This window comes from Podarcis pityusensis (genome assembly GCF_964106645.2).
Source record: "Podarcis pityusensis genome assembly, chromosome: 18".
Taxonomy (NCBI): domain Eukaryota; kingdom Metazoa; phylum Chordata; class Lepidosauria; order Squamata; family Lacertidae; genus Podarcis; species Podarcis pityusensis.
This window is the reverse complement of record NC_138043.1, coordinates 9715193-9740965: the sequence shown is the minus strand read 5'-3', so window position 1 is coordinate 9740965 and position 25773 is coordinate 9715193. Positions and strand designations below refer to the sequence as shown.

At 47.6% G+C, this 25773-nt stretch overlaps 1 protein-coding gene across 7 annotated transcripts in view; it reads left to right on the top strand.

Moving 5' to 3' along the window:
* The window catches only part of CRTC1 (CREB regulated transcription coactivator 1), a 53332-nt gene that overhangs the window by 6834 nt on the left and 20725 nt on the right, over positions 1 to 25773 (top strand). For all 7 annotated transcript variants that reach the window (XM_080988954.1, XM_080988953.1, XM_080988951.1 and 4 more), the window contains exons 2-8: positions 19838 to 19954; positions 20893 to 21030; positions 21782 to 21843; positions 23021 to 23115; positions 23486 to 23571; positions 23830 to 23873; positions 25136 to 25356. In XM_080988954.1, the coding sequence (XP_080845080.1) occupies positions 19838 to 19954; positions 20893 to 21030; positions 21782 to 21843; positions 23021 to 23115; positions 23486 to 23571; positions 23830 to 23873; positions 25136 to 25356 (763 nt within the window). The remainder of the gene's footprint in view (positions 1 to 19837; positions 19955 to 20892; positions 21031 to 21781; positions 21844 to 23020; positions 23116 to 23485; positions 23572 to 23829; positions 23874 to 25135; positions 25357 to 25773) is intronic.

Below are 25773 nucleotides of genomic sequence, written 5' to 3'. Positions count from 1 at the left end.
TAAGGAACAAAGATTACATTTTACTTTTTTCTATTTTTTTTGTCAATGGCTCTTTGGCTGAAATTGTGGATGGACCTGGGTGGTATCAGGTGTTTGGTGACTGAAGTGGCCTAACCCTTCTGTTGACTTTGGATCTGTTGTTACTCTGATAGCAGAACTTTTTGAAGAGTCAGCTCCATCATTGAATTCCACGCTGCACCCCCCCCAAATGTGCCCCAGGGGTTCAGTCGTCTTGATCAGCTGTTAGTTTTGCCAGAGATACACTCTGAGGAGGGGTAGGAACATAGAGGGCCAGGCCCCCCTCCAAATTTGTCACATGGTGGACTTCCTCTCCACCTGAACTAGGGAAGTTTTTAATGACTGATGTTTTAATGTATTTTTAATCTTTTGTTGGAAGCTGCCCAGTGACTGGGGAAACGCAGCCAGATGGGCGGGGTATAACTAATAATACAACAACAACAACAACAACAACAACAACAACACAACAACAACAACATGCTTCTGGATGCCAGCAGCTGGGAAACGCAGGAGGGGAGAATTGCTCTTATGCTCAGACCCTCCTTGTGGGTTTCCCAGAAAAGTCACCTGGTTGGCCCCTGTCAGAAGAGGAGGCTGGACTAGGTGGGCAGTGGGGTCTCATCCAGCAGGCTCTTCTTATGTTTGGCAGTTGAAGGGAGCCTGGTGGGCTTGAAGGGGAGAGGCTGCCACTCGGTGGAGTCTCTGCTTTGCACAACGTACCTGCTTTGATCTTTAGCATCTTCAGGTAGGACTGGGAAAAGACTCCCTGCCTGGAACCCTGGAGATGTGCTGCTGCCAGTCAGTGGAGACAGCACTGAGTGGGATGGATGACTCTGTATCAGGCAGCTTCCTGTCAGTGTTAAGAATTTCCCAGGTGCCAGGAGAAATGAACTAGATAATAAAAATAACAACAATAAAAATGATTCTCCTTGCCAAAAACAGAGAAGGTGCCTAGACATTCCATTGTGGCGACTGCAACCTAGTCTTAAGGTGCCAATTAGCATACATAGCTGCATTTCTAACACTGCTGTCTATGTTCTTCTGGGACAGTAGCTTCCTATTGCAAGCCCCTTATTTACAGATATTCTGCCCAGGCTGCTTATATTTTCCAGCTAGCTTTTCACTCTGGAGGCTGGTTTCTTTGTCTTGATACCTGTGGAAACATCATGGATGAAGTATGTCACTTGCTTTCCCTTCAAAGTAGCCTTTCCCAATGTGTGTGTTTGTACACACACACACACACAAAATAAAATAAATGCCAGGAACATCTGGAGGGCACCTGGTCGGGGACGGTTCATCTAGGCAAAATAGTCTTTGTCACTGATGACTGCTTATGTTCTGTTCCTGTTTGAGATGTCTGCAGGCAGAGCAGATGGCTAGTGGGAGAAGCTTTGCTGTGCTGCTAGCTTTGCCCTTAATTTAAAGAAAAATAATAACAATCATTTAAAAGGGAGCAACCACGTACGCTTTAGCACTCTGGGAATATTTTAATGGTATCAAATAACGATGGTCAGTGGAGAACGACCAATCAGTGTGCTAATAATAAAAAGCAATAACAATGGTAATTAGCAAGTCAAAATCTCCTGCTCTGGAGAGTAGGATTCAAACCAATGGCTTCAAGGTACAAGAAAGGAGATTCCGACTAAATATCAGGAAAACTTTCTGACAGTAAGAGTTGTTAGACTGTGGAACAGTCTCCCCTGTTCTCCTTCGTTAGAGGTTTTTAAGCAGAGGTTGGATGGCCCTCTGTCACGGATGCTTTAGTTGAGATTCCTGCATTGCAGGGCATTGGACTAGAGGACCCTCGGGGTCTCTTCCAACTGTAATTCTATGGAAAGGAGTGCTGTGCCATTATATGTGAGGTTCACTTTTCAAAAATTGGACCCCCGCCCTGCCTCCTGGAAGAAGTGATAACTTTTTCATCGCTAAACTATGGAATTTGTCCTTGCAACGGGCACCAAGTTGTGTGGCTTTAGAAGAGGATTAGACATGTTCATGGAGGACAAGGCTATCAATAGCTATTAACCACAATGGCTGAGACTTACAAGTGGGGAGAGCACTGCTGTTGAGCTCGTCTACCTTGAGGGCTTCCTATTTGGGCACCAGGTTGGTGCTGTGAGAACAGGATTCTGGACTAAATGGGCCCCCTATGGCTTGATTCATTTTGTAACATGATGGCACCATTGATGACAAATGAAGCCTCATTCCGAACGCAAGAAGAGATTACACACCTTTTGTCTAGGCATCTGAGGTACACTCCTCGCCAGGGATGTGGTGGCTTTTTTTGGTAAACTTTCTCATATCCAAGTAACTTGCATAGAGTAATTTGCATTGGAAGATTTTCCTGAAGCCCTTGCTTGTCTTTTACTTGTCTTTAGCAAAGGAAAGCTACGGCCTTCAAAACCGCCAAGCTTCCCTCATAGTGTCTTTGAAGTGGGCACTGTCTGTCCATTGTTACTTATGAAGTTAGAAAAAGGTAGAAATTCTATGAGGAAATTAAAGCCCTGGAAAATCCTCTGTTTTGGACAAGTTATTGCTCCCTACCTTGCTGTACTCTAACCCTGGCTGTGTCCAATTGATACAGAACTACCTCTGGTTGGAAGTTTTGGGGTTAGGCATCCCCTTTCCAACAACACTTTGGAGGTCCCGAGCCTCAAGGAGGTTAGATTGGTTTCAACTAGGGCCAGGGCCTTTTCAGAACTGGCCTCAACTTGGTGGAACACTCTGTCACAAGAGACTAGGGCCTTTGGGAATTTGACATCTTTCTGTAGGGCCTGCAAGATGGAGCTGTTCCGCTGGGCCTTCGGCTTAGATTCACTCTGACCCTTGGCTTTTTTGCTGGCCCATGTAGGACCAGCATGGATAGCTGGCTCGGGTGAATATCTGATGTTCCCTCCCTTTATGGTCTTGATTTATGGGCTACTACTAAAATGAGGCTGCATTTTAAGCTGTATTTTAGTTAACTATTTGTTGTTGTTGTTGTTTCTATTACGTTTTATTGTAATTTATATTTGGTGTTAGCCGCCCTGAGCCCGGCCCTGGCTAGAGAGGGCGGGGTATAAATTAAAAAATACAATATTATAATTATTATTATGTTCTGCCATAGCTCTTATTGACTCTTGCCTGGCAAGATTGGGAGGGCTGGCAGCAATTGTCTCAGCAGTGCAGGGGGAGGGCTGCTTTCTATTTTCTTTAACAGCTACAGCCTTGTGAACAGTTCTGTACACTTTTGCCAAGAGGGTGCAAAAAATATCAGAGAGAAAGGGGAGGTGTCTTCCATGTAGGGCAGTGGGGAGTGCACAAAGCACTGCACACACAACAGATTTCAACTCAGCACTAATTCCAGGGCACTTCATAGAACCATAGAATCGTAGAATTGGGAGGGACCCAAAGACTCATCTAGTCCAACCCCCCTGCAATCCAGGAATCACAATTAGAGAATCCCTGACCTGACAGGTGGCCATCCAACTTCTGCTTTAAAACCTTCAGTGAAGGAGAATTCACCACCTTCCCAGGTAGTCAGTTCTGTTGTTGAAGAGCTCTTGCTGTCAGAAAGTTCTTCCCAGTGTTGAGTCGGAATCTCCTTGTCATTTGAATCCATTGCCTCGAGTTCTCCCCTCTGGAGCAGCAGAAAACAGTCTGGCTCCATCTTCTGTGTAGCAGCCTTTCAGGCATCTGAAGATGGCTCTCATGGACATGATCTTATTTCTGTACAACATCCTTTGCTAACCTGGTGCCGTGCAGGTGTCTTCGGCTCCCGGATCTCCTCACCCCCTGCCAAAGGTCTCCAGAACACCAGCTTGGCAAAGGGATTGCCACGCAATAGTGTTTTTCAGGAGAACCTGTAGTTCAGTTGTAGGAACAACGCCTTTGCATACAGGTGGCTCCAGCTTCAATTGTTCCTTAGCAATTCCAGTGAAATGATCTCTCAGGTAAATGATGATGAAGGAAGTCCTCTCCTCCCCTTGTGTCCCTGGCTAACAGTCAGAGTAGACAATACTGGCCTTGGTGGATGTAGTCTGTCATGGTATAAAGTAACTTCTTTTGTTGTTATCTCAGAATTTAAGATGCTGGTTTATGGGAGCTGAGAGAGGGAGTTTTGACTTAAAGCACTGTGGGCTTTTAAACCTTGAGACTGAGGGCTGATTGTGTCCTTCCAAGCCTCTATCTGGTCCTTTCTAACACTCAGTGTTAGAAACTCAGATAATATAAGCCAGACACCAAATGGCTCCTTAACCCAGGGTTATAGTCACCAAAACGGAATACCTGGTTGCCATTTTGGGGCCAGACTGCTCGAAAGTCATATTTTTCAATACAACTTTTTGGTTCCTGAAATTCATTCTGATTGTGCAGATAAAATATAACAGGTGTGTGGAAACATTTCATACCCAAGAATCTCCAGGCACGCACCTCCAGATGGTGGAGACATCAGGTGCCATCATAGCATCCACTTGGTTGCAAGTGGCCAATAGCCAGTTGCAAAATGTGCATGGCAGATTTCGTATGCTGGGCCCACAGCCCATAATGAGCCCTGCTGCATATCTGGAACATTTGTACCTGGTTGGGATGTGCCCCTGAACACATCTCTTGCTTCTCCGGATGGAGAACAGAGAGGGTGTGTGTAGAACCTAGCCTACTGTACAAGCATAACTTTTACATCCATTGCTCCGTCCCCCCCTGGCCTATGGCCCTGCTTGCCACTGCTTTGTGCCCCCCGGAAGGACACCCAGAAGGAAACGCGGTACTCGGGGTGACTTAAAACCCACCAAGTGAGTTTGTTGCATCTTATGCTTCTCTCTATCTCGACATTTCGCTGGCTCCCAATAACGTATAACGACTGCATCGGAGCTGGGTGCCCCCCTAATGTCCTCGGGAAGTGGTAGGGAAGCGACTGTTGGCTGGCTCCTGGGACTGCTGGAGGTTGAGGTATGCAGGCTCCCCATCCTCTGCTCCAGGGGGATTTGACTGATAGTGTGCAGGGGCCGCCAAGCACAAGAATCTGTGCATAGACTGTGCCTTTCAGGTGGGTAGGGTGTGATGCGTCCCTTACCTCTGTCTGCTGGCAGCTGCAAGCCAAAAAGGGCATGATTCTGCCACGTTTTTGAGTGTCCCAGGGAAGGCAGTTCCACACCTGGAGAGACACCCCTTCTGCTGTGTAAGGTGCAGCACCTGCAGGACCAAGCTTTCATGATGGTGTTCATGGAGAGATGAATGGCAATCTTTGATGCACAGCACCACCAGCCATTTTGCTGCTACTTCTCCCCCCTCCCCGCCCCCCCTCCTGTTTTGTTTGGTTGTATATGAAATTAGACGGAGTTGGTGCTTTCTTTTCTTCTGCTCTTCTGCGCCTTCCTTTTTAAATTTTTATTTATTTATTTTGTTTTGGAACCAGCACCTTGGCTATCCCTTTGCTTCTGCAGAGGCGAAATGCCCCCCTCCCACATTATTAGCAATTGTGTGCCCCCCTCTCTCTTGTCTAAATTCCTCCCCTTCCTCACCACCACAATATTTGTGAGCGTTCACCGTCATGTTCGCTCTCTCACATTCTTCCTTGGTTGCAGCAGAGGCTGTGAGCCGCTGCTTTTCCACAGCTTGTTGGCTGTGCTGTGCCCCCGCTTGGATGTCAAACCATTTTTTATTTTCTTGTGATCAACCCCCCCCCTTCCAAATCGCACACATGGATAAACACCTACGATTGTTTGGTGTATAGCCTTGTGTTGGCGGCCCATGATACCTCCTCCTTATTCCTTTTTTTTTTTTTTTAATCTGAGCTTGCGGAGCTCTTATTCTCTTAGATCCTCCTCCCCTGGAAACAATTTCAGCGTGAAGAGCGAATAAGCCTCTGATTGAGGGGGCGGAGGGGAGGCGCCTTTCGCAGTTAGCAGGGAGTATTCTGACATTTCTGCTGTAATGCTGAGAGTGGGAGGCAGATGGTTGATGAAGGGGGCCACGCAGCAGCGCCACCAGAGATGCCTGAAAGGATGTGCTTCTGTGATGCGCATCTCATAAGTGGGAGAGGGTGGTGGGGAGTCCATCTTGCCAGTCTGGGGTGGTGGAAGATTCTGCTTAAATTGGGGAAGGGGGAGATCTTACCAGGAGGCTGAAATGGTTGTTCCTTTAGAGCAGAGGTTCACAAACTTATTTGGCCCACCACCCCTTTCAGAAAACAATTACTCAGCCCCACCCCCGAAAGCTGCCTTCTTTAAGCGAACAAACAGAAAGATGCAGTGAGAAATTTGCATTCTTTGATGCATCTGTGTTTCTACCTATGCCCTACAGCATAGTAAAGAAAGACGTTGTTGTAAATAAGACACCTTGAAGCTTGAAATTATAAAAGTATTTATTTAAATCAACCCTAGTAGCATTCACATTGCACACAGAAAATTGAGATAACAAAGGATAATATTAAAATAAAAATCACTAACGCTTCCTGGGACTGGGTGGAGCCGAAAAAGGTTCACCCAAGCCCAGAAAGAATCCTTTCCTCCAGCATCACCTCCACATCCTGGGGAGGCATTGTCGCCGTCCCACAACGGCGCCCGACCTGGCAATAAGCATAACACAACAGATGAAACATATACGAATGGTTTCTCAAAAGTTTCTTCTCTTCTTCTTTATGCTTTCACCGCCTCCTTATTTCTATTCAACCCCCCCCCTCCAATTGCACCTGAGGCAACTACCACCCCCCTGGATCATTCCAGCCCTCCCCTCGGGGGTGATATCGCCCACATTGAGAAACACTGCTTTCGAGAGTGTCTCTTCCCCCCACACTTCCCCACAATGAACAAAGGAAGCTGCCTTATACCACCTGGCTCACTGTAGTACGCACTGACTGGCAACAATTAGCTCTCCAGGGTTCCAGGCAGGATTCTCTCCCTGCCCTACCTGAATATGCTGCCAGGAGCTGAACCTGGGACCTCCTGCTCTGTCCGTGATGCCAGTTGCCCCAGCTTGATCAGCACCTGCTACCTGCTGTGCCTCTACTTCAGCTCTTTTGTTAATGGCAGAGTAAAGGGAGTGTTGACATTTGCTGTTTGATACATCACTTAATACGGCAAGCTAATACAGCACTTTGCATACAGCGCTTCATGCATACTTGGTTTTCTGAGCTGGTGTGTGCCCTTCCCCAGAAAGAAAGAAAGTGCCCACCCTTTTATTCCAGTTGTCAGTTGTTCCGATTTTTGCACTCATGGCTGCAATCTGCCCCGAGTCTTCACCATGAAGGGCAGGTAAGGGATCTAATAAATAATAACAGTTTGTTTCTCTCCTAACTAACCATGATGGTAAACCAAGGTTTGTTCTTGGCCTACCATTGTGGTTTGCTAGCAGAGAAACAAACCGCAATTGTGGCTTTTTTGTGTGCAACGGCAAGCCAGCCACTGGTTTGCTGCCTCCTCTGCGTGTGAACGGAAAGAGCCACTAGCAAACTTCTGAACAGTATCCACCAGCACGCCATGTGTTCTTGCTAAACCATCGTTAATTTTAACAATAGTTTTATTATCTGCAAACTGGGAGTAGGTGCTTCTGTTTTCTTCCTCCTCTTCCTTGTTCTTTTTCCTTATTCTCTCACCCCTCACATCTTTTCACTTCTCTTTAAAAATTGTAAATGATAAAATGGTGGTAGTGTTTTTACTTGTGTGACAAAGCTTAGTTAAGCAATCAGGCTCGAGGGGCTGCATGCGACCCTCCAGAATTCTCTGTCTGGTCCTTAAGGCTCTCTTCAGACCACACCTCCTCTCCCTAAGCCACACGCTTCACAGGCCTTTTGCCTAGCCTGGAACGCATCCTGGATTTGTGAGATTCCCTCTTGCTTGCCTGTATCGAGAGAGGTGCACAAGTGACTTAGCTGCAAGGCTGGAATGTAGCCTGTTATGCAGAGCTGCGTCTTGAGCTGCTCCCCAATTTTTGCCTCTGGTCCCACCCATCATTGCCCCACTGCCCTGGAAAGTTTCTCAGGATGGAGTGTGGCCTCCTGGGCTGGAAAAGATTCCCCACCCTAATCTAAAGCTCTGTTTAGCATTCAAAAAAGTACATGTGAAAAGGATCTAAGGGTCTTGGTGGACCACCAGCTTAACATGAATCAACAGGGTGATGCAGCAGAAAAAAAAGTGAATGCTATTCTAGGCTGCATCAACAGAAGTATAGCGTCCTTATCAAGGGAAGAAATAGTGCCGCTCTGTTCTGCCTTGGTCAGACCACACCTGAAATACTGTGTTCAGTTCTGGACACCACAATTTAAGAAGGATGTATGCAGAGGAGGGTGACTGAGATGGTCAAGGGTCTGGAAACCAATGGTTGAGGGAGCTGGGTATGTTGAGCCTAGAGACGAGGAGACTGAGAGGAGATACGAAAGCCATCTTCAAATATCTAAAGGGCTGTCACATGGGAGATGGAGTCAGCTTGTTTTCTCCTGCTCCTGGAGAGTAGGATCTGAACCAGTGGCTTCAGGTTACAAGAAAGGAGATTCCGACTAAACATCAGGAAGAACTTTAAGTAAGAGGTGTTAGAGTGGAACAGACTCCCTGAGTGTTTCCCTGGATGGTCCTGGCAAAGAGACATCCCAGGCAGCGAGTATCTTCCCTAGGCCTGAAGAATCTCCCCTTGATGTCAAAACCAAGAATGGCTGTTGCAGGCTGGCACTAATAAGCCACAACACCCAGACAAGAAGTGATAGACTGGTAAAATGAAATGGGGTGAAGGTCTTCCAGAAGCCAGGCACCTTTTTCTATCTCCAGTAGTTACTGGTGAGTTGCTTTACTGTGAGGAAATCTGGGGTGGGAAGGAGGAGCCACTCGCTAGTAAGGATTTGTTAGCAAAGGTTTTCTCCATTGTTTTGTTTCTGTGATACGCTGATTGCTTTAATTTTGCTCGCAAGCCCACCCTGGGAAATGAAGAACTGAAAGGCGTTGTTTTAAAACACGCTAAGATGAGTAGGCTCTAGGGTTGTTGCATCCAGCGTTAGTCTTCTTCAGAGTAGATCCTTTGGAATTAATTGGCATGATTAACCGAGGCCCATTAATTTCAGTAGGCCTACTCAGAGTACAACTTAGTGGTTCCCTTGTGATTGGAACGTCACGGCTTGTAAGCAGTCGGGATGAGAGGAAGAGCTGATTTCACTCAGAAATAGCATGCCTCATCGTCCTCACCAGCCTTGCCAGACTGGGCAGAGCCTCCCTGCTCCAGTGCTGCCTGTCCCACCCACCCAGTTTTTGCGCTGCCTCTTCAGGTGTGAGCCACGTGCAAACCTCCTCTATTCTCATGGGTTGCGTCGTCAGCCGTGTCAAACATTCAGGGCTTTGTGTGTGATGGAGGAGAGCGCTATCAACAATGGCTGTGCTCTGTCTCCACGGTCAGAGATATTAATGCTTCTGAATGCCTGCTGCTGGAAGCCCCAGGAGAAGAAGGTGTTGTTCTTGTGCTCAGGTCCTACTTGTGGGTTTCCCATAATTGGCATCTGGTCAGCCACTGTGGGAACAGGATGCTGGACTCGACGGACCGCTGGCCTGATCCAGCAGATACTCTATCTTCTTAAGTTCTTATGTGAATGTGTTTCCTTCCTTCCCCTTCCTCAACAAATGTCCTCTTAATTGCAGATCCTTTCTATTATTATTACTGCAACTGCTACTACTAAAGAAGTGGCAATTAGGAGTCACTGCTAGCCTTGGGAAATGCCATTTTGGGCCTGTAGAGAACTTTTGAATCGGGTTCGTTCCTCCCGTGGCTCAGCTGGGGCTGCCATTCATTTCCATCGGCTTGCTGGCAAACAATGGTGACTGTTTCTATATGGTGCTGAGCAATTTGCAGTCCGAAGCGCAAGGACCTAACATGCTGATTGGCAGCTTCTCTCCAACTTTCTAAGCGGCTTTGGGGAATGAACGTGGTCCTGTAACAGTTTTCTAGTAAGCCTTCAAAAGTTGCCAGCCTACAAACATACTTGCTAGTTTCTAGTTTGTTAGAGGGCGGTTTTTTTTGTATTCTGAAGATGCAACCTCCCCCCACCCTGCCAGTCCTTGATACCTGATATATATAGCTCTGCATCGCTATCTATATCAGTGGACCCACCCCATTCTTTTTAATTGTAATTTGTTTTAAACTGATTTTAATATTGTCCTTTTAAATTGCCGCGGTTAAGAAATTACATCAACCAGTGGCATAGCGCCGTTTGCCAGTACCTGGGGCACGTGTGCTTGCACATGCCCCAGATGGGGGCAGAGTGCATTTGTCCAGCCCTTGCCCTCACTTCCAGGTGCAGAGAGTGAAGAGCACCCTCTGTGCCCCATCCAGGGCACGAGGGCTCACCTGGCATGGGCTGGGGAGTGCAGAGGATTCTCTTCATACTCTGTGCTCCCCAACCTCTGCCAGTGGCAGGCAGGTGCTTGAGTGCTGGACAAGGCACAGAGGGTGCTGTTTACCCTCTGCTCCCCAGGGTGCAATGGGGATCTTTGGGGGGGGTACCTGGTTCATGCTCCCCCCCATTGTGTATCTGGGGCAACGGCCTTGCTGCCACCTCCCACGCCATGCCACTGACAACAGCAGCAACAACAAAAACAAGAGAAACGGAAATCCTTGATGGTCAGCTTTGAGATGAAGGCTAGAAGAGGCTAGTTTTTAAAAAAAGAAAAGGCTTTACCATGTGAACTGGCAGAAGTGAGGTGTGCCACCCTGTTCTCCTTCCACCAACCTACTTGACTTCCATGCTGAGTGCGGAGGATCCTTCCTTCCTCCACCAGCTCCCTCGGTCGCCTGCATGGAATCACCGATCACCTGTGGCTACCAGGCAACTCAACCGGGTTACAAAACATCTGTGTCATCGAAGGAAAATATTAACTGTCCCCAGAGTGGACTCTTGCCATGTGCAGCTCAGACTGTAAACTGGGTTTGTGTTGATACGGTTTATGTGAAGTCTGGGAAACTCCCCCCCCCCCCCAACTTTGGCACAGGCAGATTAAAAGCAACGCCCACCGTGTGGGTGATGGAAATGAAACTTGAGTGGAGGTGCATCTCCGCCAAGGAGGTGAGTGCGTGTAGATACAATTGTCTGTAAAGCCAGCGGAGAACAAAATGTACTTTTAACTGTATGCAAATAGGAGCCTGGCAAGACTTACCTCATTGCAGAGCCTGCAGTTAAGTTATGGGCTGCATCAACATCCGTGTGTGTGTTGTTCTAGAGCTAGATTCTGTGATGCCAAGTGAGCTGACATGCAGAGGCTTTCTTCTTCTTCAAACAGTCCAGAAATAGCAAGTAACAGGTCAACTTTCTCCTAAGTGCTGTGGCTGGCTACTTTCTCCTTGATTGAATTTCTCCTCCCCGTAAATCCTTGTAAATGGATCTGCAAGCACAATATTAAAGGGATATTTTGTCCTCTGCAGTCAGGTGGTGCTGAGCTAGGCCTTTTGAACTGGCGTGTGTATGTGTGTGTTGCTGCCTTGAAATGACTAACTCTTTCACACCACGGTGGCTAAGAACAGTGTTTTGTTGGCAACCAGGAAAGGCAGATTCATTGTTCCAGAAGTCTTATTAATTCCATTGAATCTGCCACTTTTTAATCTGCCATCCAGGGCAGCTTGCTCAGAGCAAGAAGGCCGCTGCAGCAGCTGTTGGAATATCAATACAGTGGTACTTCGGGTTACATACGCTTCAGGTTACAGACTCTGCTAACCCAGAAATAGTACCTCAGGTTAAGAACTTTGCTTCAGGATGAGAACAGAAATCATGCTTCGGCGGCGTGGCAGCAGCAGGAGGCCCCATTAGCTAAAGTGGTGCTTCAGGTTAAGAACAGTTTCAGGTTAAGAACAGAGCTCTGGAACCAATTAAGTTCTTAACCCGAGGTACCACTGTAGCTGCTGCTGCTGCTGCTGCTGCTATGTAGCTTTAGCATTATACATTTGCTAATGGAAAGCAGAATTAGCCTGCTGTGGTTGCTTTTATTGCAACCTCCCCCAATTTGGTGGCCCCCAGATGTTTTGGACCACTGTCCGCAAATAAAGAGCTTTTCTCCCTCTCTCATACAATGCTAGAACTTGGAGCCAGAAAAGTTGAATATTGGAATATTCAGGACAGGCAACAGAAAGGACTTGGCACGGCGCATATCTAAGCTATGACGCCCACTCCCACGAGATGTGGCAACAGCCATCAATTTAGATGGCATTAAAAGGGGATTACACTCATTCATGGAGGATGAAGCTGTCAGGGTCCACTAGTCACGATGGCTGTATGCTACCTCTGGGAACAAAGCAAGTTGCTGTCCAAAACAGTGTTAGAAACTCAGCTATATAAACGAGGCGCCAAATGGCACCTTAAACCTAGGTTACGGTCACCACAGCAGAATGTGTAATTTGCCCAGGGGTTGGATTAGATGATCCTCGGGGTCCCTTCCAATGCTACAAGTCTATGGTTCTGTGATCTTAGCTGCCGTATTTTTTGCTCTGTAAGACTCCCTTTTTCCCTCCTAAAAAGTAAGGGGAAATGTGTGTGCGTCTTATGGAGCGAATGCAGGCTGCGCAGCTACCCCAGAAGCCAGAACAGCAAGAGGGATTGCTGCTTTCACTGCGCAGCGATCCCTCTTGCTGTTCTGGCTTCTGAGATTCAGAATATTTTTTTCTTGTTTTCCTCCTCCAAAAGCTAGGTGCGTCTTGTGGTCTGGTGCGTCTTATAGAGCGAAAAATACGGTGCATTGCTTGACTGTAGCTTGTTCTTACAACAATTTACTTGTCCCCATATGCAAGAAGGAGAAACGTGCACAATGGAAAGGGAAATGGCATTAACTATGGACTAAAGCAGAGGTTTTTAAACTGTGGCCTGTGAGATCCATTTGGGTGGCCTGTGGAAAGGCTGCAGCACAGTCAAATATCTCTATACCCAGCCCTGTACTTACTTTCCCTGATGTGATGATGGAGGGCTAAGGTGCCCAGCAAGGGGTTCCTGATTTGCATGGCAACACAGAAGCACAGGATGCGCTACTGTAGCTGCCCATGAGTCAGCTGTCTTGATGGACATGGTCAGGTTGGTCAGTCGCCAACCGGGCACCCAGAAATCTCCACGTAGTCGCAGTTGGACTTGCACAGTAGCAAAATGTGCCTGGAACCTGGGGAGTTTCAAACACTGATTGGAACATCCCACCCACTCTGGGAGGCCACAGGTAATGAAAGGCCTAGTGGAAAAGCAGCTTTTTGCCTGGTGCCTAAACATATGTAATGGGAGGTGAGCCTCCCTGGGGAGAGCATTCCACAAAGAGGGAGCCACCACTGAAAGGACCCGCTCTTGTGTTGCCATCTTTGGGACCTCCCTTGGAGAGGTCATGTGAAGAAGGGCCTCAGATGATGAGTGCAAGGTTCGGGTCAGTTCCTGTGGGGAGAGGCGGTCCTTGAGGTCCTGGGGTTCTGATCCATATAATGCTTTATAGGTCAGTTAGTCCAGAAACCAATTGCATTGCCTTTTGCTTGAACCTGGGACCAGGTGTGTTTTTGCAGCCACGGGACCACAGCTCCGTGGGGCTGAGAACAAGCTGTTCTTCTTGGGCAAACCCACTGAATTAAACAGGCTGCCTTAATTGAGCTGTGTGTTTCTTATTTGAGGCTCTTAATGTATGGCTCACTAAACGGAGCGTAGCAGTTTAAGTACTCGAGAGTGTATAAAGAGTTCCTGTTTTATGGTGCCTGGCTGCTTGCTCTTCCTTGATCAGTGAGGGAACAGATCAAGCGAACGTGGTGAATGGATTTATCCACCCACCCTGCATGTTACTCTCCAGAAACAAGGCATGGTTAGCAGAGTCAGACGTCTAAATTTGAGTCTCTTACTGGAACTGGAATGACATCTCCAACTGCAGACCTCAAGTTCTCAAAGCTGTATGGCTGATTGCCTAAATTTATCAGATTTATGCCCAGTTTCCAGCCAAGATAGCCTCCCAGTGGTGCAGTATAATTAGAAAGACATAGATGTGAGTTTTCTTTGCATGGTACCTTGGTGATTGGTGCTCACAGCGCTGGAGCTGCAGGTTGAGAGAACAGGCTGACGAGTGGTCTAAGATGTGAAAAAGTTCCTTTACTTGTTCTTTCACAGAGTCCTTGGGCCAGTGTTCAAAATCAGCCAGGCACATTTTGCACCTGGCTTTCGGCAACTTGCAACCAAGTGAAGCCTGACATCCCCGCCATCTGGGGATCCTTGAATTTCAACTGTTTTCACACACTAATGCCCAATCCTTTAGAATTCTATCAGTTATATTTTATCTGCACAATCTGAATGAATTTCTGGAACCAAAATGCTTTCCCCATGCAGTCTGAGCAGGAGCAGAGAACATTGTTATAGTGAATGGTTATTGCTTTTCTTCACTTCCCTCACTTCACTGCCCTGCTCAGAGTTATGAAGAATATTCTCACATTCTGAATGGTCCATGTCACCATGAAGAAAAATAGGTAGGAATAGGCCAATAGATGTGTGGACTGTCCCTGGATAAAGTTGATTCTTCTTCTTTCAGTTCTCAAAAGTTCTTAACCTGGCTGAAGGTTGTCATCTGAACTAGCCAGGGTTTAACTAATAATCACAGTCATTTGAAAAATATGACTTTAGGGCCGTCTGGCCCCCAAATAGCAACTAGGCATTCTGTTTTGACGACTGCAACCTTGATTTAAGGAATCATTTGGCACCTAGCTTATATATTGGGAGTTTCTAACACTGCTTTGGGCTGCTTCTCATTCAGCCTTCAGAGATTAGAGCAGAGAGTTTCCTAAACAGGCTCATTTCCTGGAAACGGACGCATTCACGGAGCAGGCCTGCACGTATCAGAGCCAGCCTTCCTCCTTTCTTAAGTAATGCAAGAATCCCCTTTGGCAGGCGCTGTCCGTAACCCCACTCCATAGCACCCTCGTGCAGAAGGTCTCCAGCTCCTCTCAGTGAGACCTCTCAGCCTGAGCTGCTGCCTACCAGTGCAGGCAACACTGCTTTAACGTTAGGCAAGGTCCCTTTCCTAGGGGAAAAGCAAGCAACCCAGCAGATGTCAGGGTGGGAAGGGAGGACATTTCAGGGAGTTTGTTGGCGGAAAGGAAAGGGCACCTCCTTTCATTACCCCTCCCCTAAAAGGTCCTTTCCCACCTTAGCTCTCTTTGGTCACTTGGCAAGACCAGCATCTTCCTACTCCTCCCTGGAGTGCTTCCCTGGCAGCTTTATTTATCTTACACCCATTGGCTGCCAATCAGCACCAGACTGGCATTGGGCACGTCCCTCCCTCCCTCTCTCTCCTGCTCCCCCCCCGCCACTACCTGCCTGCGCGTGCTGCCTTTCTGCCATCCAGCCACTACGCTTTTCCGCGAAGAATGTAAACATTCCCTCCTGTTTGCTTTCTGATTTATCAGGAGCTGTGCCCGGTTACATAACTGCATATTCATGGCTGCAGCTAAAAATAATTTAAAAAACACCAGGAACAGAAAAAGCTATTTTTATCCCGCTCGGTAGTGGGCATCTCTTGCTTTTTGTGTGAGTGTGTGTCTCTCTCTGCATGTGCGCTGACGCTTTATTTTGGTCACTCCTTTCATCTCAGGAGTAGGCGTTTAGCTAAATTCATTTATTTTATTTCATCTGTCATGGATGTTTGAGTTGAGGTTCCTGCATTGCAAGGGGTTGGACTAGATGGCCCTTGGCATCCCTTCCAACTCTATGATAAAATGTATACTCCACTTGATTGTGAAACAAAAAAAAATGCAAAATGCCTCAAAGCGGTTTACAAAAAGTGTATGTTGATAAAAACAATCAGAAGCAACAATTTAAGGCACTGAAAAAAATTAAACAGGGCAATAAGCTAAAATAGATTAAAACACACATCAATATTCGGCATATTGTCTAACCTAAATTGTTTGACTGACTGGCAGGAGTGGGAAATCTTAGGCCCTGGGGGCCAGATGTGCTGCTCCGATCCTCTCTGTATGGCCCTTGGGATTCTCACCATCCCTCTTCTCTGTTCTCCTCAAGGGCTTTTGCCTGATTAGACTGTGTCCTTGGTCCCTGATGATCCCTCTTGGTTGCCTGGATTGAAGGGATGCATAGACACTTTGGTCTTTTGCACGCTTGGAGTGCAGCCTCAGATGCACAGATAAGAACATGGGTAGGCAAACTAAGGCCCGGGGCTGGCCCAGATCCAGCCCAATCGCCTTATAATCTGGCCCGGGAAACAGGGTGTTTTTACATGAGTAGAATGTGCCCTTTTATTTAAAATGCATCTCTGGGTCATTTGTGGGGCCTGCCTGGTGTTTTTACATGAGTAGAATGTGTGCTTTTATTTAAAATGCATCTCTGGGTTATTTGTGGGGCATAGGAATTCGTTCTTATCCCCCCCCCCCATATAGTCTGGCCCCCCACAAGTTCTGAGGGACAGTGGACCGGCCCCCTGCTGAAAAAGTTTGCTGACCCCTGGATAAGAGTCTCATGCATTGTTCTGTCTCCTTTTCCTTGGCCCCTGCCTGTCACTGCGATACAGCCCCTTAGATGCTTCCCTCTGAGAGAATGTGGCCCACCCCTGCTATCATCTCTCTCTGCAATAGGAGGGCCTGGGACCTTCTCTATGCCTAAGCCCCAGGGCATAGCCTGAAGGCTTGAGATGCAGCCATTTTTTGCTGGAGCCAAGCAGACCTGTGCACGCTTCATGCCTGGAGGGGCGCCGTCTGCACTCCTGTCGCAGAAGAGAGCCAGCGCTCAGGTAGGGTTTGCAGTGCCAGACTAGGACCTGGGAGATGAGGGTTCAAATCTCCACTCGGCCATGCAGCTCTCTGGGTAATGATCCTCAAGGCTTCTCTCAGCCTAACCTACCTCACAGGGTTGTCGCGTGGGTCAGTGAGGGGGGGGGAGGACCATGCACGCCACCTGGAGCTCCTTGGATAAAATAAGTGATATTTAAATGTAATAAATAACAACAACAGCAATAATAAGAGAGGCATGCCGTGAATGTGCTCTGCCCATCCCTAAGTGTTGCAGCAGAACCACCTGTAAGTACAACCTCCTCCTCCCAAGGCAGTTTACCTCGGGGAGTTGCAGGTGCTGGGCCCCAGCAAAAAGAGAATGCCTTCTTTTCTTGTGAGGCTTCCCCCCACTTTGGCTCTTGGAAGCAGATTGCTGGAACAGGCCAGCCTGAGCCAGCAACGGGCTGCTGTTCTCGTCCGCCTACAGGGTTCTCTGCGCCGCCTAGCCCTCAGCAATGGGCTGTGCGGATCGATGGGGCGGCGGGAGTCTTCTGTTTGCTCTGGGATGGGAAGGTGCGCCACGGCTGCCTCATTAGGTCCAGGGCCCGGCCTGGCAAGAACAGCGCATCTGCTGATTGATAAAATGTTTCTGGCTCCCGGTCCGTTCCGCCTTGACTTCCAGCGGCCCGTATTGATTACATTTCATTTCTTTTTCTTTTTTAACTAAGCTGCATTAATAATGTAAAAGCTCTTAGGACGTTTCTAGGCTCTGAGTGTAATTGGCAGGGGGCTGCTGGTCTGTGCGTGTTTGTTTTAATAGAGCTCCTGGTTATGTCTGCTTAAATGGCTTGCTTACAGATCCTGCGTAAAAATGGTCTGCTGATTTCAGCATGTTCCATATCGAAGGGCCGTCGCTCAGCTGCAGAGCACAAGCTTTGCATGCAAATGGTCCCAGTTCAATCCCTGGCATCTTTAAGCAGGGCTGGTGGTGGTGGTGGTGGTGGTGGTGGTTGTTGTTGTTGTTGTTGTTGTTGTTGTTGTTGTTGTTATCCTGCCCTTTACCCTAAAGGAGACAGCTTACAAATCTTTCTTTCTTTCTTTCTTTCTTTCTATTATTATTATTTTATTATTGTTAGCCTGCCCTTTACCCTTTGTTGTTTAGTTGTGTCCTCCTCTTCGTGAACCCCTGAACCAGAGCACGCCAGGCACTCCTGTCTTCCACTGCCTCCCACAGTTTGGTCAAACTCATGTTGGTAGCTTCATGAACACTGTCCAACCATCTTGTCCTCTGCTGTCCCCTTCTCCTTGTGCCCTCAATCTTTCCCAACACCAGGGTCTTTTCATCATGATAATGTTACCAACTGGTCCTGTTTTAAGAAGGGGAAGCAAAGTGCTTCCTAAACCTTTTGAGACTTCAGGAATGGTGTTTGTTTTTGTGTGGTTTAATTTGTGGATTAAAACCCAAGGCAAACTCAAAAAGACGCTCATATTTTCTTGATCAGATCCTGGAGCAGTGGGTAAAAAGATCCTCTTTGCATCTGTGGGGACCACAGAGCTAATATGGTAACCATTCTGTGTTCACTGGTTGTCTGATATTCATTGGGTGGTTAGTATGTGAAATCTGTTTTGGACTACAGCTCCCATCAGCCAGCATGGCCATGTGTCCCCAGGGCTGATGGGAACTGTAGTCTGAGACTTCTGCAAGGCACCAGGAAAGACTGACCTGTGTTATCACGACCTGTATATATTTGTGTTGCTTTGACCAGATCTGCTGCTTCCAGCTTATATTTGCGTACTGGTGTGTTGAAGCTGATGATGTGTTTAAAAGGGGTTGTGGGATAAATCTTAATAACGTATAATATCCCCTCCCCTTCCTTTTTTGTCCAGCTAGTCAGGAACTTGGCGTCAGGATTTGGTTTTCGGGAATGGCGATGCTTCTTTCAGCATGGGCTAGTGTTTCCCAAAGTGGGCAGTACCTCCCTTGGGGGGCAGTGGGGTTATCTAGGGGACCCTAAGAGGCAGGGGGCTCTGTGGGGTGTAAATGCCTATCAGACTTTGAAAAGCTGGATCAAGTTCATCAGTTTCATTGAATTCATAAAATGAAATAGTTTTGATTGGATATTGAATGCATGTGCAATTGATTTTGAATTTTATTGTGTCCTTATCTTCCTTAGTGGGTTGTGCAAACTGCTATTCTTAATTATGCTTTGTGTAGGGTAGGGGGTTACTGGAGATGAGTTTGTGGAGCCGAGGGGGTGGGACCCCCCCAAAAGTTGGGGAACCACAGGAACACACTGAAAATGCCTCCTTGCTCCCGTCCTTCCTGTTCATGCCTGGGTCAGGCCAGAGGTAGATGTCTAGACCAGCACCCTTTTTTCCCTGCTCTGCGCAATTGGATGCCTCCATGCAGCCCACAGACTCAGGGACCAGAAGGCAGGACTCCCCCTCCTCTTGTTAAATGGGCATTCAGAGTCAAGCTGCCTCGGAAATGTGGCTGTTGCATCTGTACCAGCCCTCATGGCGCACAGATACCCATGGGCATGTGTTCTTCAAATTGGCCTGAGGTTGGCTTGGCTTTTTTAATAAATATGTAATTAACATAGTTTTATATGCCACTTGATTGCAATAAGATGTTTACAAGATTCCAAAGCAAAGAAATGCAGTCACTTCCAGAAAGTACAGCTAGTGGGTACCTGCTATATCTCAACGGGCATCCTATTCCACAGGGCAGGAGCAGCAACACTAAAAGCCCTGCTGCAAGTTAGTATGGATCGGGCTTCTCAGACCTTTGGAGCACACGGGAGAAGCTTTCCGGCAGTCCTCAGTGATCTACTGCTTGTGTAAGAGACAAGACAGTCTCTCAAGCAATCTGGTCTTTCAGTTATGTAGGATCTTGAGTATCAACACATTGAACTTGGCTCAGCAGCAGCCAGTGCGAGCAGAGCATTACAAGCAACCTAGCCCCTGCGTTCTGCACCAGTTGCATCCTCTGAATTAATCCCAAAGGTATATCTGTTGCAGAAATCCAACTGTGAGGTTAGTTGGGTACAACCTTGCCAGGTGCTTGGGTTCCATATCTCCTCCTGGCCAGCCCAGGATTGTTCCTTCTCCACCTGCACAGCTTAATTAATCTTCCTCTTTCTCTGTTTTCTAGCTACAGCTACAGAAAAACCAGTATTTGCAGTTGGGCCAGACCCGTGGCCAGTACTATGGAGGATCCCTCCCAAATGTCAATCAGATTGGGAGCAGTGCTATGGACCTGCCTTTCCAGGTGAGGGTTGCCCTTTCTGCCCAAGAGCATCGGCAGATATTTCTCTTAATTTCTTTTTTCCCTCCATCTAAAAAGCAGTATCCACATGCTGCACTAAAAGGAGCTGTAGACATTATTTTGTCATTCATTTATAGATATGTATATATATGTGTGTGCGTGTGTGTGTGTGTGTGTGTATATTGAATCCTGCACTTTCCTCCAAAGGAACCCAGGACATTGTGTAGAATAATAATAATAATAATAATAATAATAATTATTATTATTATTATTATTATAATACTAATAATAATGTTATTATTTATATGCCACCCATCTGACTGGATTGCCCCAGCCACTCTGGGTGGCTTCCAACAAAATATCAAAACACACAAAAAAAACCTCCAATATTAAAAACCTCCCTAATTGGTTCAGACACCTGTATTCAGGTCCCATAAATTGATATCAGACTGCAAAGTTGTTTTGTTTTGTTTTTTGGTGTGTGTGCGTATGCAAATATTACTAGTAATTCAGTTTTGAATGGCCACCTGTCCTGGATTCTTTAGCTGAGATTCCTGCATTGCAGAGGGTTGGACTAGATGACCCCTGGGGATCTCTTCCAACTCTGTGATTCTATGAATAATACCCCACAAGTATTCTTGCTTGGTCTGTAGGAAATTACTAGCTACTATGCAGGAGAAAGGCCAAGCCTGTTTCTCAATTTTGAAAGACTATATAAAAGATTTGAAAGCGTTTGTAGTATCCTTGAAACTGATGGACTTCAAGCACACAATTATTCCTATGAAGTCAGGTTAAACTTCGCTAGCCATATGCATGAAAGCAATTTGCCACACTGGTAGAAGTGGAAGAGACCCCTGAGAGTCATCTGGTTGAGTCCCCTGCAATGTTGTCACAGGGTTGTTTTTCCCATCCTTTCAATGCCCATTTGCCTTTCTCTTCAGACTCCGTTTCAGTCATCAGGATTGGACACCAGCAGGACGACCCGGCACCATGGGCTGGTGGACAGGGTGTATCGCGACCGGAACCGCCTTGGCTCGCCCCACCGGCGCCCGCTGTCCGTGGATAAGCACGGCAGGCAGATATCCTTTGGCTCAGCATTGCAGCCTAGAGCATAGGAGGGGATGCATGTGCCTGGGAGATGTTTAGGAAGGTGCAGCTTATCAGTAGGTGCTGGGAACACACGAAAACCTGAACTGGTAACACATTAAAAATACACTGTGCACAAGGAAAGAGAGACCAGGAAGGAAAAGGAAAAAAGCAAGCTCAGGCGTCAGTTCTTTAAAAAGCAGTTCTGAGAATGGATATCTGGCCTAGAAGCAGCCCAGGGGCAGGAGGCATCTGATGAAGCTGGTCTTTCAGCGGAGGCGACTTAACGTGCCCTGCTTCCCATCTCTCCCACATTTAGGGCCCTACTAGAAGCCCCCCTTTCATTCTGAGGTGGGATGTGGCATAGCCCTAGTTAATTTTCATCTGAAAGGCCATGAAGCCATCTGTAAGAGAAGGATGAAGCAGTGCTTTGAGATCAGCTTTAGCCAGAGGTGAAGGGAAATGTCAGGTGAAAGGAAAGAAGAGGAAGCAAGGCATTGAGAGAGGGAGAGAGAACAGAAAGCAAACACCGTCCGAACACCGTTTTGTAGCTCTTCCCCATTAAGTGCAGTGGGTTTCTTTGCAAAACTGGGGGCTTGCCCTGTGCTGACCAAACACCATGTGGTGTCTGTGTGTAAATATATGACGCCCAACAAGGCCTGTTGAACACTTAAAACTTTTATTGCTGAAACTTTCCCAAGAAGCTCTGGATACCTTCCCTTCTTCCTTGACTGCCCGACTCACGTGGACAGCTGTCCGTATGGTACCGTCTACCTGTCGCCTCCTTCAGACACAAGCTGGAGGAGGTACGTAAGTGCTGATTTTTGAACTCTGGGTATTCCGGTTGCAAAATGCCCCGTTGATCCTCCTCCTGTCTAGCACAGTCCTGCTTTAAAAACTGCAATTCTTTGTCGGGAGAGGGGTGGGCAGGCGGAGAGAGAGAACTGCAGACAGGGAGTCTCCTGGATCAGGCCCCTGGCCCATTGAGTCCAGCATCCTCTTCTCACAGGGGCCAACCAGAGGCCCCAATGGGAAACCCACAAGCAGGACCTGAGCACAAGTTCACACTCTGGTAGTTTCCAGGCACTGGTGTTCAGAAAATGCCAGTTAGGGATGCTGCTCTGAGCTCCCTTCATCCAATTTCTGCCCAGCTGCTCCTTTTATACCGTATTTTTCGCTCTATAACACGCACCCGACCATAACACGCACATAGTTTTTAGAGGAGGAAAATCCGTAGGCATGCCACCCGTAGGCATTCCCTCCATAACACGCACAGACATTTCCCCTTACTTTCTAGGAGGAAAAAAGTGAGTGTTATGGTGCAAAAAATACAGTATCTCCAACCACAGAGAGACCACAAGGCAGCCTCTGTCCTGTTGTCGAACAACTCCTTTCATTAGGAAGTTTCCTCTAACATTTAGCCAAAATCCAGGCAGACGTCAAGCTACTTGGCTAGTGATTTCCTGCACTCCTTTTCAAAGCTGGGGGGGGGGGGGGTTGGCCACTGTAATGAGTATGGGTTGCTCGTGCGTAAGTTGCCGCCTTTCCTGGCTTTGTTGCCTTGCTAAACCTTTCAGTCTGGGCAGCCCTTCACTTCGTGGCTGCCTCAGTCGCTAGCAGAATCCGTCAGTGGGCGTTTCTTAAACCTTTTCCAACATAAAAGTTGTTTGACACCCAGTCTCCTCCTACTCTCTCTGCGCGGAAGTTTTCTGCGCAGGGAGGGCGTGGGTAGCGGAGGACCCGTGCTCTCCCCGCTGGTGTCCGGTGAAGAGTCTGGGAGCCCTCTCGCCGCTCCCCCCATCTGCCCCTCTTTATTCCTGGTGTTGCGCTGAATTGCTTCCCCATCTGCTGAGCTGCCTCTCTCCCTGCTGGGCCCTTCTCCAGCATCATTTGAGAGCCTTCCCTCCGCCTCTAGCTCCGATGTCAGTTCCCTGACAGCCACTTTCCAGCTCTGATAGTTTTTGTCTGCCCTTTCTCAACCAGGACCAATTCAGATTCTGCCCTGCACCAGAGTACGATGACTCCCACTCAGGCGGAGCCTTTCTTAGCTGGGTCACAGGACATGCAGCAAAAAAGAGGTGAAGTATATACAGTATATCTGTTTTGTCACTGAGCATGGGAGGGAGGCGGAAAGGGCTTTTAATGAATAGTCTGAGACTTCAAAAAACACACCCACCCTCAATAAAAGCTGTAAATTACACAATGCAACTTACAACCTAAAAATATACATATCGAAAGTTAGGTCAGTACACATAAAGGACCTTTTTTTTAGGAAAAAGGAAGAACAAGGGAAATCAACAAATATGCATAGACTTTCAATTTGTTGTTTTTTTTTTTAAAAATGCAGTTTAGTTTTACCCGCTTGGGTCCAACGGAGTCTCGTTTCAGGGCACCTTTTGCTGATCCATAATGAGATTTCCCCCCCACCTTTAAATTAATTTCTTGTAGTCTTACTGTTGGCCGTCCCAGGCATGGAGGAAGACACAGCGGATACAGAGAAGAACCTCTCGAAGCAAGGGTGGGAAGCTAAGAAGGTAAAGGCACTGATTCTGCCCCAGTGTGACATGCTACACAGCTACATAAACTTGTTCCAACAAGTTCCCCAACTGGGGAAAGTTGGGTTTGCTTCTAAGGCTTAATTAAGAGCGTTCAGGGTGGCGATACCTTTTGGCTTATAAGCTCTCTTTTGAAAACAAGGTGTCCTGACAGCTCATGATTAGATTCTGCAGCCTATATAAATGGTGCAGAAAAGGAATGACTCTGTTTCTCTCTCTTGTCTCTCTCTCTTTCAGACCGGATCCTCAAGGCCTAAATCCTGTGAGGTTCCAGGAATCAAGTACGTGAAAGAGTCGGGGTTGTTTGGTTTCTGCATTGGTAGGACACTTTGGCTGGCTTTTTGTAGAAACAAAGGGTTATATCCCCTGTTGGTCATACTCTGAGCAGACTCACTGTAATTGGTGAACATCCTAGGCTGAAGAGGGGTCTGCTGTGAGTATAACTTAGTTGGATCCTTCCCCGTCGTCTGTTGTCCCTTCCTGTGGGTGTGCTGGGAAGAGTCATGTCGAATCATGAAGTTGGAAGGGACCCCAAGGGTCATCTAGCCTAACCCCCTGCAAGGCAGGAATCTCAGCTAAAGCATCCCGGATGGATGACCAACCTCTGCTTAAAAACCTCCGAGGAAGGAGAGTCCACCACTTTCCAAGAGAGTCTGTCCCACTGTCCATCAGAAAGCTCTTTCTAATGTTTAATCCAGGGGTAGGCAACCTAAGGCCCGTGGGCCGGATGCGGCCCAATCGCCTTCTAAATCTGGCCCATGGACGGTCCGGGAATCCGCGTGTTTTTACATGAGTAGAATGTGTGCTTTTATTTAAAATACATCTCTGGGTTATTTGTGGGGCCCAGGAATTCGTTCATTTCCCCAAAAAAATATGATCCGGCCCCCCACAAGGTCTGTGGGACGGTGGACTGGCCCACGGCTGAAAAAGGTTGCTGATTCCTGGTTTAATTGGAATCTCCTCTTTCTTGTAACTTGAAGCCATTGGTTGGGTCCCAAGCAGGAGAAAACAAGCTGGCTCTGTCTTCCATGTGACAGCCCTTTAGATTTTGGAAGATGGCTATTGTATCTCCTATGTAACTGACAACAAAGAAAGTACAGTGTCATTGCTTTAGCAACTCTAGGAAATAGGTACAGTGGTACCTCCGGTTGTGGACAGGATCTGTTCTGGAGCTCCGGTCGGATCCCGAGGTTTCCGCAACTGGAGGGACCACTTTTGCACATGCATGCAGCGTGGTAAAGCGCTTCTGTGCATGCGCACACGGCGAAACCCAAAAAAATACTTCTAGGTTTCCCACATTCACATCCTGAAGGATATGCAACCGGAGGTGTGCACATCCAGAGGTACCACTGTAGTTGCAACTCATTGGGGAGTCCCAAGAACATTGGGAGGCAAGGCTTAGTTGAGACATCATGGGAAAGCCTAACTGTGGTGTGGCACAGTGCTTGAACTGAGATAACTATGTGGTCTTGGGGTATTTTTGTCTGTCAAATGGTTCAGTTTTCTCTCCCCCCCCCCCCCCCCGGTTTCTTCTTGAGCACAGCATCTTTCCGTCAGCTGACCAGGAAAACACTACCACACTTATCCCCGCCACTCACAACACGGGTGGTTCCCTGCCGGACCTGACAAACATCCACTTCCCCTCTCCTCTCCCGACGCCGCTGGACCCAGAAGAATCCCCTTTCCCATCCCTCAGCAGTTCCAACAGCACCGGGAACCTTGCGGCCAACTTGACGCATATGGGCATCAGCACAGCCAATCAGGGTAAGGGGTGTTGCGGCTGCAGCTGCCCAGAATGACAGTGTGACTTCACTTCCTGTCCTGCAATGCCACTTCCTGTCTAAGCTCGCTGTTCACTGTTGCAAACCTCCTTTGTCTAGTTTGTCGTTCTGGGTGGAGGGAGATCTGAAAACCAAGCCCTGTCTTTGTGAAGTAATTCCATTTTACTGGCGATAGGGAGCGGCAGTTAGCAGGCGGAGGCCCACAGAACCATAGAGTTGGAAGGGACCTAGAGGGTCATCTAGTCCAACCCCCTTGGACGATGTTGGGCAGAGCCTGCTTCCTCTGAGGGTAGCAGAGCATCAGATACCTCCAAAATACAGTGCTTTAATTTTCTAAGACAACTTTCAGCCCCCTTTTTGGCTGTGCCTCTTATACCCATTTTGCAAATCGCTGTTTAAA